General features: G+C 43.2%; 1 protein-coding gene across 12 annotated transcripts in view; it reads left to right on the plus strand.

Annotated features, from left to right (window-relative positions):
• The window catches only part of ABCC2 (ATP binding cassette subfamily C member 2), a 73,926-nt gene that overhangs the window by 34,840 nt on the left and 24,956 nt on the right, over nt 1-14,130 (plus strand). For all 12 annotated transcript variants that reach the window (XM_053207008.1, XM_053207005.1, XM_015063003.3 and 9 more), the window contains 5 exons: nt 1,805-1,931; nt 4,349-4,525; nt 5,916-6,083; nt 8,488-8,668; nt 13,931-14,051. In XM_053207008.1, the coding sequence (XP_053062983.1) occupies nt 1,805-1,931; nt 4,349-4,525; nt 5,916-6,083; nt 8,488-8,668; nt 13,931-14,051 (774 nt within the window). The remainder of the gene's footprint in view (nt 1-1,804; nt 1,932-4,348; nt 4,526-5,915; nt 6,084-8,487; nt 8,669-13,930; nt 14,052-14,130) is intronic.

A 14,130-nucleotide genomic window follows, 5' to 3' on the forward strand; every position in this document is an offset into this window, starting at 1 on the left:
GAACCCAGGAAGACCTTTGTTCACCAGATTGTGGATGGAGGTAGTGCAGCAAGTGGCCTAGGTCTCTGGGTATGATAAAGGATACACACCAAAGCCTGAAACCAATTTAAGTTCGTTTGTTCATTTAAGAACAGTAATCAAGAATATGGCTTCTTTCCCCAAAGTGGACAACGGGAGCTGCCTCTACAAAGATTAAACTTGAGGTCTGGAGTTTTACATCTAACTAACCCATTCCCACCTCCCACCTCCTCTGCCCTAAGCCAACCCTTTCTTGCCACGCTGTTGCTTGTCTAGTAGTTCCTCTTCTGCAGTTTTGCTTTCCTTGGTTTCGGTTACCTGCAGTCAACCTCTGTGTGGAAGCAGATGATCCTCCTCCTGACGAATGGTCACGTCAATAGTAGCCTAATGTAGGTCACAGTGCTCCCATCATTCACCTCCCTTCATCTTTCCACCTAGGCATTGTATCATCTTGCATCATCAGAAGGGTGAGTGCAGGACAGTCAATGAGAGTTAAGACCCCATTCACATATCTTTCATTACAGTTTATTGTTATAATTGTTCTATTTTACTAGTTATTGTTGTTAATCTCTTACTGGGCCTAATTTATAAATTGAACTTTACCGTAGGTATGTCTGGATAGGAGAACACATGGTCTATACAGGGTCAGATAGACAGTATATACCCAACTCCGCTGAACGTAGCACACATAATATACCAGGACCACATCTTTGTTCCCAACCCAGAACACCTTATCTTCTCCCTGTTACACCTGGGTCTTCCCACACTTCTATTCCTACAGCCTTTCATATAGATTCTGGAGCTTGCCCTGGGATGCTATCAGGCCAGAAGCCCCTCCTCTGGACCTTCCCAACCTGAAAGCCTCCCTTTGCAGAGAAGAGGCTGGACACAGCTCCCACTTTGTACTGAACTTCTTTTAGACTTACACTAGCAAAGGGCAGTTTCAGAAAGACTGTGAACAAGTTCCTGATGTTCTTAATATACTAGGGACTCAAAAACAGGGTGGGCACAGAGTTTCGAGGAGCCCTGCCCAGTGTGTGTCCCTCCCTAGTTAGACACAGCCAAATCTCCAGGAGAGGGGAAGGTGTTCTGTGCTTCCAGCAAGTGTTCCATTGAATGGCCATTCTCATTAAATAGCCAAGTTTGGGAAACCCTGATCTATTCCAACCCTATTAGTTCATAAATGAGAGTCCAGAGGATGTGACTTTCCAAGATCATATAGTTCAGCAGTGGCAAAGATGAGACTTGAACTCAGGTCTCTAAGCTCCCATTAAGTTCTTGTTCAATGGTACCATGTTGGTGCTAAGAGAATTTTCCCAGTTGAAACCTACATTTGGCACAAACAGCTTATAGACAGTTGGATAAGTTAGGGCTCACTCTCTAGCCCTTTTGAGCTTATAAAAAACGTATTAAAGAAGCACTTCAGAGTCTTCTATATCCAAGACAAATTTTCCAATCTTGAGGGAAAATCTAATACGAGACTTCTTATGAATGGTCTGAGAAGTGGCCTGAACTACTCTTGAAAAACACCCCCACCTCCTTTAAATACACTTCTCTTGAGGCGCCTGGGTGACTCAGTCAGTAAAGCGTCTGACTCTTGATTTCAGCATAGGTCATGGTCACACAATTCATGGGACCGAGCCCTGCACCGGGCTTGGTCCTGACAGTGCAGAGCCTGCTTGGGATTCTCCCTTACTCTCTTTCTGCCCCTTCCCCATGCTCGCTCGTTCACTCACTTTCTCTTAAAATAGACACTTAAAAACCAAATACACTTCTTTCTTTTCAGTGTGAACCTGGACATTATGCCAGGCCAGTTGGTGGCTGTGGTGGGCACTGTGGGCTCTGGGAAGTCTTCCTTGATGTCAGCCATGCTGGGAGAAATGGAAAATGTCCACGGGCACATCACCATCAAGGTGAGAGGGGATGCTAAGGAAAAGAGTTCTGACCTTGAGATGTGGGCCACTGAGCACTGCTTTCTCGTTTTGGATAATGCACTGAGGACTAGAATCTGATGCCACTGTTGTTGTTTTGCTGTAGATGTGGTCTTGGAGACGTTAGGTAGACTTGTAAAGTGTAGATTCTTTGCCCCACCCCACACATATAATCAGACTCTGGGGATAGATTCTAAAAATCTGCATGTTTAATGAGGTCCTATCATACTAAAGTTTGAAAACTGTTTAACAGAGATCTCTTCCTTCAAAGTATAGACAATTCTGCTACATCTAGGTTTCTAAAAGCATCATTAAAATTTACATACCTGCGGCAACTGGGTGGCTCAGTTGGTTAAGTGTCCAATGCTTGATTTCAGCTCAGGTCATGATTTCAGTTTGTGGGCTCGAAGCCTGAGTTGGGTTCTCTGTGACAGTGTGGAGCCTGCTTAGGGTTCTCTCTCCCCTTCTCTCTGCCCCTTCCCACGCGTATGTGTTTGTGTGCTTTCTCTCTCTCTCTCTCTCAAAAATAATAATTAAAAAAAAACTGACATAACTTTGTAACTAGCGTACCAACAAAACCAATAACAATTAAAACAGCAGCACTGTAAAATCCCCACTGGCAATTACACTGAGCATCACATGTAGCTTTAGGCTCCCGATTTCCTCTTCCTCCTCTGAGAGTTTGGTCTTTGACTTCACTTGCTCAAAAATTTGATACAGGGTGTAGACATCATTGTCAATTATATATTTTTTAACCCAGAATAAATCTTTTCATAGCATCTCCATGAGCACTCTCAGCTTCCCCAGAGAGTTCAATTTAGAGGAACTTATAAGTACTTGGAATCACTTAACCAGCCACTACTTACACCAAAAAAAACCCCACGTGTCTGTAGATTTTTTAGGTTTTTTCTTAAGATCTTCATATATTGCTAACCATTTATTTCTAATTATGGGAAAGCTTGCCCCTGACTGCTTGACACTGAGATGCTCAGGAAATTAAAAACTAATGCTTCTTCCACATTATACTGACCTTATTCCCTGATTTACCAATCCCTCATGAGCCAATTTACATTAAATAATATGAGATATAACGGAGCAGATGCTACTGATTTAACTGTTTCCTAACTTCTTCTTTTTGTTCACTTGGAACATTTCTTTATTTAGTCCTTTAGAAGTCAATTTTGAATTTAAAAAATTTTTTAAATGTTTATTTTTGAGAGAGAGAGAGAGAGAGAAACAGAGCACTAGTGGGGGAGGGGCAGAGAGAGAGGAAGACACAGAATCCAAAGCAGGCTCCAGGCTCTGAGCTGTCAGCACAGAGCCGACACAGGGCTCAAACTCACCAACTGCAAGATTGTGACCTGAGCCGAAGTTGGACACTTAACCGATTGAGCCACCCAGGTGCCCCTAGAAGTCAATTTTGAATTGGCATGTCACTTTGCCCCCATAGATACCATGGAAACTGGGATACACCGGCTAAAAGAAGATTATTTTAAAATTACCTCTAAACATAATTCTCTTCTATAAAAGTGTGTGTGTGCATACACACACACACACACACACACACACACACACATATTTCTCCTTTAAACTGACACAAAACTGCTGAGTGTCTTCTAAATTATTTTTTAAAAATGGCATTTTCGTTTCAAATGACTTTAACACTCAAAGAAGTTCACATTGGAAATTTGTGGTAATGATTTAACATTAATATTTAAATTGGTTCTAGCCTCAAGTCAAGTTTTGACTTCTGTTTAACTTTTTAAATAATAAAAACTTTAACTTATCATACCATACTTCCTTTTTTGTTATCATAAATTACTATTTATTTTTTTAATACAATTTTTTCAAAAAAATTTTGAGTATAGTTGGCACACGATGTTATGTTAGTTTCAGGTGTATGAGAAAGCTTTTTCTTGCCAACTCATCACTGAGTTCCTTCTCAAACACAGGCCTTTGTCAGGCTTCCTCTCTGGATATGATCTGCTTCATGCATCAGCCTGGCGCCCTCGTTCAAATCTCTTGGTTCTTCCTAAAATCTCTGTACCATCACCCCTGTGTCAGCCCTCTGGTGGTCTTAGGGTTTGAGTCAATCCCAGTGAGTTTCCTGTTCTAGAAGCAGCATGTGTTTCTTCCTCTAATTTTCAGGATCATGGCTAGAAAGTGATAGTGAAATAGAGAGTAGGGAGAAGTATTTAAGTGGTGAACAGGATATTGAATGTTTCTCCCTGGCTGGTGCAATAAATACAAGCACTTTATACATATCAGATGCTCAGTCAGCCTGACATTCATTTTTTAAAATCTAAGTTCTGTTTTTCCTTCCCCATGCTGCCACTCCCTCCTTCAGCCCTGCATTTCTGGAGGTATAACTGTCCCGTGGTCTGGTCCTTCCCATCTAGGGCACTATAGCCTATGTCCCACAGCAATCCTGGATCCAGAATGGCACCTTAAAGGACAACATCCTTTTTGGATCCGAGTTGGATGAAAAGAAATACCAGCAGGTTCTGGAGGCCTGTGCCCTCCTCCCAGACTTGGAAGTGCTGCCCGGAGGAGACCTGGCCGAGATTGGAGAGAAGGTACTTGGGACACCAAGGGACCTTGAAGGGTGAAGAAATAGTAGTGGGGGGGGGGTGGTGGGGAGCAAGGACGGTGAAGAAGTACATGGGAGTAAAAGAGCTGACCAATTTTGGTAGTCAGCTTGGAACAAATACCAGAAAACACGAGAGACACCTGGCTGGCTCAGTTGTATAAGCATCCAACTTCAGCTCAGGTCATGATCTCCTGGTTCGTGAGATCAAGCCCTGCATCAGGCTCTGTGCTGATGGCTCAGATCCTGACGCCCATTTGGGATTCTGTGTCTCCTCTCTCTCTTTGCCCCTCCCCCACTCACGCTTTGTATCTCTCTCTCAAAAATAAATAAAAACATTAAAAAATTTATTTAATTTTATTTTTTTAAATTTTTTTAACGTTTATTCATTTTTTGAGAGAGAGAGAGAGAGACACAGCATGAGTGGAGAAGGGTCAGAGAGAAAGGGAGACACAGAATCCGAAGCAAGCACCAGGCTCTGAATTGACAGCACAGAGCCCAATGCGAGGCTTGAACCCACAAACTGTGAGATCATGACCTGAGCCGAAGTCGGACACTTAACTGACTGAGCCACCCAGGCACCCCACCAAAAAAATTTTTTTTAAAGAAAGCTGATGAGGCTAGGGCCAGAGAGGCTAACTAACCAGAGCCTGGCCCAAGGATGACCTCACAGGTGGAGGAGCAGACGCAGGACCAGAGCTTAGGTGTCCTGACTCAACTTCTGGATGCTAGTGAGGCCTGGAGAAAGGTTCTACTACTCTGCTTCAAATACTTAGAAATTTAGTGTGACTTTCTCAGGTTATTAAATGCCTTTTTAAAAAATACATTGTTAACGACCGTATTGTATCCATTATATGGTTAGAGTGTAATTGATTTAGAAATTCCCGATGCCTACATATTTAGGATGTTTTCAACCTTCTTTCCTATTACTAACAATGAATAGAGCAGTCTTTGAGGGACAAGAATCTTCAGCTACTAGAAGATTAATGAAGATACAGCTCTAGAATGATTTTGTTCACTATTTCAAATACACTTATTGAGTAATTACTATGTACCACACAGCATTTTAAGCGCTGGAGTTACAACCATGAATAAAATAGGGAAAATCTGCCCTGGTGCAGCTCCACATTCCCATGGGGCAGGAAACAAAAATAATAAGTAAATCATCTCATAGAAAATGGTCATTTTGGCATACGTTTCATCATTGGGCCTGAAGTAATTTATTTGAATCAAAGTTATTGATTTGTATAGAGGAACTTAGAAGGTTTTAAATCCCTTGATACCTTATTGAAGTAAATCTCTTCCTTTCCCCTCCATAATAGTCTCTGTGAAGGTGGGACTATGGAGTAGTGCTTAATAGAAATTATTTTCTTCTTCAGGGTATAAATCTCAGTGGGGGTCAGAAGCAGCGGATTAGCCTGGCCAGAGCTACCTATCAAAATTCAGACATCTATGTTCTGGATGACCCCCTGTCAGCCGTGGATGCTCATGTGGGAAAACATATTTTCAATAAGGTCTTGGGTCCCAATGGCCTATTGAAAGGCAAGGTGAGAAATTACTTAAAGCAATGAAGACATCGGGGTAGGGATTGGGGGACATATCTCCTAGGACTGTTGCTGTCCTGAAGCATGTACTTACCTCCCCTATCCCCCAACATACCACCAAGGCTGCTGAGGAGATACAGTGTCAGACTGGTCTTTCAGGAGATGACCCATGAAAGCTCCCATCTTGAGGTCATAGCTTATGCTAGAACTGGCTAATTTGAACCTTATTCTGTGGCTCCGATGACATTGATCCTCCTAGGATGATTGGTTGTGATGGAAAGCACTCTGAGATCTGTGGTATAACAAGATTATATTTGGTCTTTGCCCCCAGTTCCTGACACAGAGCTCCGAACACTTGGAATTTCCTGAGTAATACTAGGAGTGTTTTTTGTTCATAAGCCTAGAGAGAGACTTAGGGTGCAGCCCCTAGATAGCCTCAGGACTGGGCTGTTCAAGAGAAAGCCCAAGTGGGGCACCTGGGTGGCTCAGTCAGTTAAGCGTCTGACTTTGGCTCAGGTTATGATCTCATAGCCCATGAGTTCGAGCCCTGCATCAGTCTCTCTGCTGTCAGTGCAGAGCCTACTTCAGATCCTCTGTGCTCCTCTCTCTTTCTACTCCTCCCCACCATGCTCGCTGGTGAGTGCTCTCTCTCTCTCTCCCATAAACAAACAAACAAACAAACTTTAAAAAAGAGAGTGAGAAAGCCCAAGTGATGGGTGGGTTGGAACTTTCAGGCCTCTGGGGAGGGAAGCAAGGGCTGAAGATTGGATTATAAAAATTTGTGAGCAGTGGGATCCAGAGGGCTTCTGGGTTGGTGAACACATTAAGGTGCCGAGAGGGAGGCTGTGGGCATGGAAGCTCCACAGGTGAGTCCTACACCCCCATAGCCTGCCCTCTGCATTTCTTCTGTTGACTGTTCTTGAGTTGTATTCTTTATGATAAACCAACAAACAAGTAAAGTGTGTTCTGGAGATCGATGAGCCATTCTAATAAACTACTGATCATGAGAAAGGGGCTTTATGGCTAGTTGGTTGGAAGTAAGGGTGGCCCAAGTCATGCAAATTGCCTCTGAAGTCTGTCAGTCTCATAGGACCAAGCCCTTCAGCTGTGGGGTTTGTGCTAATTCTAGGTAGTCAGTGTCAGAATTGAATCGCTGAACACCTAGCTGGTGTCGGAGAATTGGTTGGAGTCAGAAAACATCCCAGAGGACCCAATAACTCACCTTGCTGGTGGGACATAGGTCATCCCACAGGTTTTAGAGCTCTGCTCTGAAAAGGCACTTTCCTGGAACCCTTGCAGGATGTGGGAATGTGGGGATAAAATAGAACTAACATTTTTTTGTGTTTTCATGATGCCCCAGGCCTGTGCTAAGCACTTTGATTGCAATGCCTCATTGGACTTTCACAATGCCCCCGTGAGAGAGTACAGATAAAGTGGCCAGAGCAAGTCACTAGAGCTAGTGGTAGGAGAAGGCTAGACTTTCCTTACCGTGGGCAAGTTAGCCCATTTGCCCTGACACAGTGGGCTGAATGGGGGAGGTGCTGGTAGAGCCCTTTGTGGGTTTGAATGTGTCCCTCACCAACAGCAAGTGTACCATGAGGGCTGACAGTAACATCTCCCTCAGTATTGGGCAGTAAAACTCCATCTGTGTGTGGCCTGTTCCCTTCAAGACTTCTTGATTGCTGCTAGTCAGGGTAGGTGGGCTGCTGTCCCACTGAGGTCCTTTGCTTCTCTTGGATCAGTAAGTCAACAGGAACTCACTCTCCCTTCTATTTCTGGTTCTGTCTCCTGTCCGAATGGCCTTTGGCTCCATTCATTCATGAACTCTATACCACCCTGTGCCTGGTTTGTTGCAAAGACTGGGCGTGCACAGATGAAAAGGTCTGTCCTTGCTCTCAAGTTCAGTTGGTTAGCTGGTTAGTAGAAGGGGAAATTAGCTAGTTATTTCCTTAGTTTAGGATGCATCTGTTATATTGATAGGCTTGGATCTCAAGTGACATTCCTAAGCTCTCAGGAAGCTGGAAGAATGTGTGTAGGGCAAACCTTGCTGTCACTACAGGCAAATAACAATATATCCACGAGGACCAGAGTCTCCCCTTACACATAGGGTCTGGTGTTAGGATGAGGCACTGGGAAGGAAAGAAAAAAGTAAAAGAGGTCAAGTGTTTAGGGCTACGTTTTGAAACAGAGCCCTAAAATGAATTTAAATGACTGTTTTTTCCTTCCCTTCCACCCCCAGAGCAAGCCAAAGAAGTCAATAGACATTCTGGGTAGTTGGAAGTTAGCTACTCATAGTTGGCAGGAAGAAGTTACTTCCTTTCCTTTTTAAGAGCAAGCCAAGGATGGTGGTGGACAGAGGGGCTCACAGAAGGAAGGTGGTGGCACTACTTACTGTTGTTTTTTTCAGACTCGACTCTTGATTACACATAGCATTCACTTTCTTCCCCAAGTGGATGAGATTGTGGTTCTGGGGAATGGCACCATCCTGGAGAAGGGATCCTACAGCACTCTGCTGGCCAAGAAAGGATTGTTTGCTAAGATTCTGAAGACATCCAAAAAACAGATGGGTCTTGAAGGAGAGGCCACAGGTATGTAAGGAGGACTGGAACAGGATAAAGCTTGGGTATGGGAAGGGCAAAAGTGATAAACTGATACTGACTGCCTGAACTATGCAGTATCCAGTGAGTTCAGTTTGGAAGTGAATTATTCAGAGATCCAAAATCTATTCTTTCTGTATTTTATGTCTCTGTAAAGAAACACAGACACAGAAATTCTGTGCCTGAGCCAAACTAGGGTCTGATCCTGCTCAGCTCGTCTCCACCATGCAATCGAAGAACACTCTTTAGAAGGGTATGACTGAAGATTTGGGGTGATTAGTCCCTGTGGAAGAAAGACTAGTACCATCAGGCACCTCCTTTTAAGGATGCTGTACTTCTGTTGACTCAAATCACACATCCCACCCCACCTACCCTAAATCCGCTAAAACCACTTCCTGGACAGCTTCATAGACTGGTACTAATAGTGTACTGAAACATTCTTGATAAGGCCTAACAAAGGGCATCTTGACTAATATACCAAAAACCACTGGGTGTTTCGAATGAGGAAGAATCGTGGCAGTTGCATGGGCTCACAGTACACCACAGGAATAGCCGCTAATACCACCACCATTGGGGTCATCGATTAGCTCTAGTCAGCAATGGAGCCCTGATCCCTGGGGACCTTCCCAAGAATCTGCCAGTAGTAGTCCTGCACATAGTTCTGGATATCTGCTTTGGGTAGCAGTCACCAGCAGTAGGTCAAGCCTTAGAAAGCAAGATCTGAAGGGTGTATTCCACAAGTCAGTCAGAAAAGGAGGTAGTTACAGAGCCTGCAAGTGAGAACTCATTCAGGCCTTGAGGTCAGGACACATGATGGTTCAAACCCACCCCAGGGAGCACGAGAGATGGAAAGAAAAGCCTGAACCATAAAGTCTGTAAGTATTAAGTCTTTAGACATGGTTTTCTTTTGTTCTTTGAACATATTTATAATAGTTGATTTAAAGTCTTTCTCTGGTAAACCCAATGCCTGTGCTTCCCTAGGTACAGTTTCTGTTGACTGCTTTTTTTCCTGTGTATGGTCCCATGCTTTCTTCCTTTGCGTGTCTCACAATTTTTTGTTGAAAACTGCTCAGGGCAGGACAGGGTAGGAGTGATAAACTGTCAAGTGTTGGAGGGATAGGACAGGAGCAAAGAACAGGATGATATGGGTGACAGGGTTGGGAGCTATCCCAGGAGACTGGGGCAGGGGCACTGGGAACCAGCAGAAAGGAAGAAGTCGGAACTTTTCATTAGCCTTTACGTGCTCTAGGCACTGGCCTGGAGAAAGCAAAAATCACCTGCCTGGGCAGTGAAGGCCCCAAGCCAAAGGGCAGTGTCAGATGCTTTTTTCCCTTAAGTTATTGCTCAACTACATCAACATGAGGTGCCTGGGTAGTTTTCTTATGCTAAGTCTAGACTTTTTTTTGCCGCGATCTGAGTTTCATGGATTCTGCCATGATCTGAGTTTCCAGATGGCCCCTTTGAAGAATCCTATCCTCTATGTAAAGGTCAGTTTGTAAAACAGCTCATCAAGCCTTTGTCAATCAAGGTAAACATTGAGTAATTATTTCTGAGCGATGCCTGGCATGCTGTTGTTGTTGGCAAGGGGTAGACCATGACATGGTAGAATGAAGGGAAAGGCAGGAGGGCAAGGGTGACCTGTGTCAATATTGGCTTGGTTTATCATTTTCTTTCTTTTTTAAAGTATTTTATTTATTTTTTTTAAAATTTTTTTAATGTTTATTTATTTTTGAGACAGAGAGAGACAGAGCATGAATGGGGGAGGGGCAGAGAGAGAGGGAGACACAGAATCGGAAGCAGGCTCCAGGCTCTGAGCCATCAGCCCAGAGCCCGACGCAGGGCTCGAATTCATGAACCGTGAGATCGTGACCTGAGCTGAAGTCGGACGCTCAACCGACTGAGCCACCCAGGTGCCCCTATTTATTTTTGAGAGAGACAGAGTGTGAGCAGGGGAGGGGCAGAGAGAGGGGGAGACACAGAATCCAAAGCAGGCTCCAGGTTCTGAGCTGTCAGCACAGAGTCTGACATGGGGCTCAAACCCATGAACAGTGAGATCATGACCTGAGCCGGTCGGTCGCTTAACCAACTAAGCCACCCAGGTGCAACCCCCCCTTTTTAAAAATTGTATACTATTTTCTTAATTAGCTGCCATAACAAAACACTACAAACTGGCTCAAACAACAGACATTTATTGTCTCATGGTTCTGGATGCTAGAAGTCCAAAATCAATCCATAAGATTGGTTCCTTCTGAAGGCAACAGGGAAGAACATGTTCCAGGACTCTCTCCTAGCTTCTGGGGGTTTGTTGACAATCTTTGGCATTTTTGGTTTGAAGACCCATCACATCGATCTCTGCCTTCATCCTCACATGCTATTCTCCCTTGTGTGCATCAATTCCAAGTTTCCCCTTTTTATAAAAACATCAGACATAATGCATTAGGGGCTCATCCCACTCCAGTCTGACCTCATCTTAACTAATTACATCTACAATGATCCTATTTCCAAATAAAGTCACATTCTGAGGTAGTGGAGGTTAGGATTTCAACATATGGATTTGGTGGGGGACACAAGTCACTCTATCATGTCTATTCTCTGGCATCCCCAAATTCACATCTTTTTTGTGTCCAAAATACATTCACACCATCCCAGCATCCCCAATGTGTTAATCATTCCAGTATCTCCTGTAAGTCCAAAATCTCCTCCAAATGTCAATTTGAAGTCCCAAATTTTATCCTCTCCTCACTCAAATCAGTTCTGGGTGAGACCAGAGTCTTGGGGCAAAACTCCTCTCCATCTGACAAGCTATAAAACCAGACAGATTATCTGCTTCAATGGTAAGACCAGCATTAGGATAGACATTCCCATTCCAAAAAGGAAAGACGGTCATGAATCCCAAGCAAATCCCAAATCTAGCAGGGTCAATTCCACCAGATTTTAAGGTTTGATGATAGTCTTGTTTGGTCTGATGCTTATCTGTTCTTTAGGCTCAACCTGGGCTGGTGGTTCCACCCTCTGGAACTGAGGGGTAGTCAACCCCAGGGTCATTTTTCCCTTTTCTTGAAGGATAACACATGTTCACGGCTGGATAGTTCTATTGGTACGTTTTCTGCCTGTAGAATCCTAGAAGTCTGACCATATTCCTTCATTTAGTCCTGCCTCTGTCCCCTACAGTCCAAGCTGGCAGCTTTTGTGCTAAGATTGTTGATTGGATTAAGTCACACACTTAATCTCTTTAGTAAATCTGTTGAGTCTTTCTAATGGATTTTTCATTTTAGTTACTGTACTTTTCTAGAATTTCTATTTTTTTCTTAATTTGATCTGTTTTGATGTTCTCTATTTGATAAGAACTCATTTTCATACTTTAGATCTTTAGACATGGTTTTCTTTTGTTCTTTGAACATATTTATAATAGTTGTTTTAAAGTCTTTCTCTGGTAAGCCCAATGCCTGTGCTTCCCTAGGTAGTTTCCGTTGACTGCTTTTTTTTTCCTGTGTATGGTCCCATGCTTTCTTCCTTTGCGTGTCTCACAATTTTTTGTTGAAAACTGGTCACTTTAAATAATACAACTCTGGAAATAAGATTTTTCCTCTGCCAGGATTTGTTGTTCCTCCTGTTTAATTTCCTTAACTAATTCTTACTAAATCTGCATTCTTTGTCGTGTGTGGCCAATGAAGTCTCTGCTTGGGTGGTCAGCTAATGATTAGAGATTTCTTTAAGGGCCTGGAACCAATAAGTCACTCAGGCTTTTCTGAGAGGCTTTGTGTGTGTGTGTGTGTGTGTGTGTGAGAGTGGTGGAGGGGGGGGGGGGGGGGCGTGTCCTTAACACTCCAGTAGGCAATTTACAATTCTGCTTCACCTTTTGTTTCTTGCTTGCCCAGAGTAGCCAGAGGTGAGAGTAGGGCCTTCTCCAGTCTCTCTGGAGCATGTGTGCAGCCCTGCCCATGTGTATGGCATTCTAGATTGCCAGGGGTATATTAAAGATATCAAAGCTCCCTAAGGATATCTTATTCCCCAGCTTTTCCTTTTAAGTTTTTGTTTAGCTACTTATTTGCCCCAACTGTTATCACCATCTCAGGCAGCTGTGATGTTACACAATTGTTGCCGATTGCTGACTCCAAGTCAGGTCCAACAAAGACAAGCCCTGTGCATGGGGTTTTCTAGGGAACTGCCAGACAGGTCAAATAATGATGGTTCTCTAGGGGTTGAAATCGGTAACCAAAGGGTTAGTGGGACTTAGTAAGCACAACTACAACTCTTTACCCAGGCCTTTTTCATTTGCCCTTAAATTTTCTTGACTCTACTTTGTGGAGGCAAATGTGAAGCTTGCCCTCCTGTCTTTTTGGCATCCTCTCAAACCCTTTCCTTACTTTATACTCAATGGCTCAGTGATTGTCTTTGCTGCATGTTGGGCAGACAGACTTGAGTTCAGTTACAGGATGAGGCTTTGGGAGAATTTTGAACACTTTCTGTTCCCTCCAGCAGCCAGGAGGCTGCTGCTATTTGTGGTTACCATGTTTGTGAGGCTTTTAGTATTCTAGGCTACAGCGGATCTGAGGAGAGAGGATTGGGGGTAAATTAAACTATCACAAAGCTTATTGTTCTTACTGGGATTTAGCCATTTTTCTTAAATAAATGTTCCTTGGATTGTTGCAAGCCTTTGGTTAATTCCAGAGTTAGGAAAAAAGTTTAACAATATTTTGCCAGTATTCTCACTGCTTTATGGAGTTATCAATTTCCAGAGGTCTTTACCATTGCCACTGATGTCCAGGCTGTTTTACATTTTACTTCTTTTATTTTCAATTTTAAAAATGTATTCTTTATTTGCAGCATATGTTTTTCAAGTGTTTTAAATTCACAAAAGTTTGTAAAGTTATTTGAATTTCAAGAAGAGCATTTTTAATTTATACTCCCCTTTCTAGTAAATTCTGGGAATTAGGACTCTTCTGCTTATCTACTATAACCTTAAAAGTTCTTTCCTTGCTGCAAAAGAACTGAGAAGCTTCTGGGAATATTTTTCTCCTTTTTACCATTTTCTCTTCCACTAGAACATTAACTCATCTCTCCTTTATCCTTGTATTTCTCAGCTATTAGAGATACTAATAAGTACTATTTCTGAAGCAAAATATTCCAGCCTGTGTATACATTTGTGGTCTCTTGCTGAAGGGCCAGCTAGATCAGAAAGAACTCTTCCTTGTTCATAGAATTCAGACGGCTTTATGTCGCCACCTCCCTAACCTTTGATGTGTCTCCTAGTCAATGAGGACAGTGAAGAAGATGACTGTGGGCTGATGCCCAGTGTGGAGGAAATCCCTGAGGAGGTGGCCTCTTTGACCATGAGAAGAGAGAACAGCCTTCATCGAACACTTAGTCACAGGTTGGTCATCTATTCAGCTGGCAGCCCTCGTCATCACTTCCATATTTCCATCTGATCATTCTCTTTTTCTCTGTGGGCT

Source organism: Acinonyx jubatus, chromosome D2, assembly GCF_027475565.1.
Source record: "Acinonyx jubatus isolate Ajub_Pintada_27869175 chromosome D2, VMU_Ajub_asm_v1.0, whole genome shotgun sequence".
Classification (NCBI taxonomy): Eukaryota; Metazoa; Chordata; class Mammalia; order Carnivora; family Felidae; genus Acinonyx; species Acinonyx jubatus.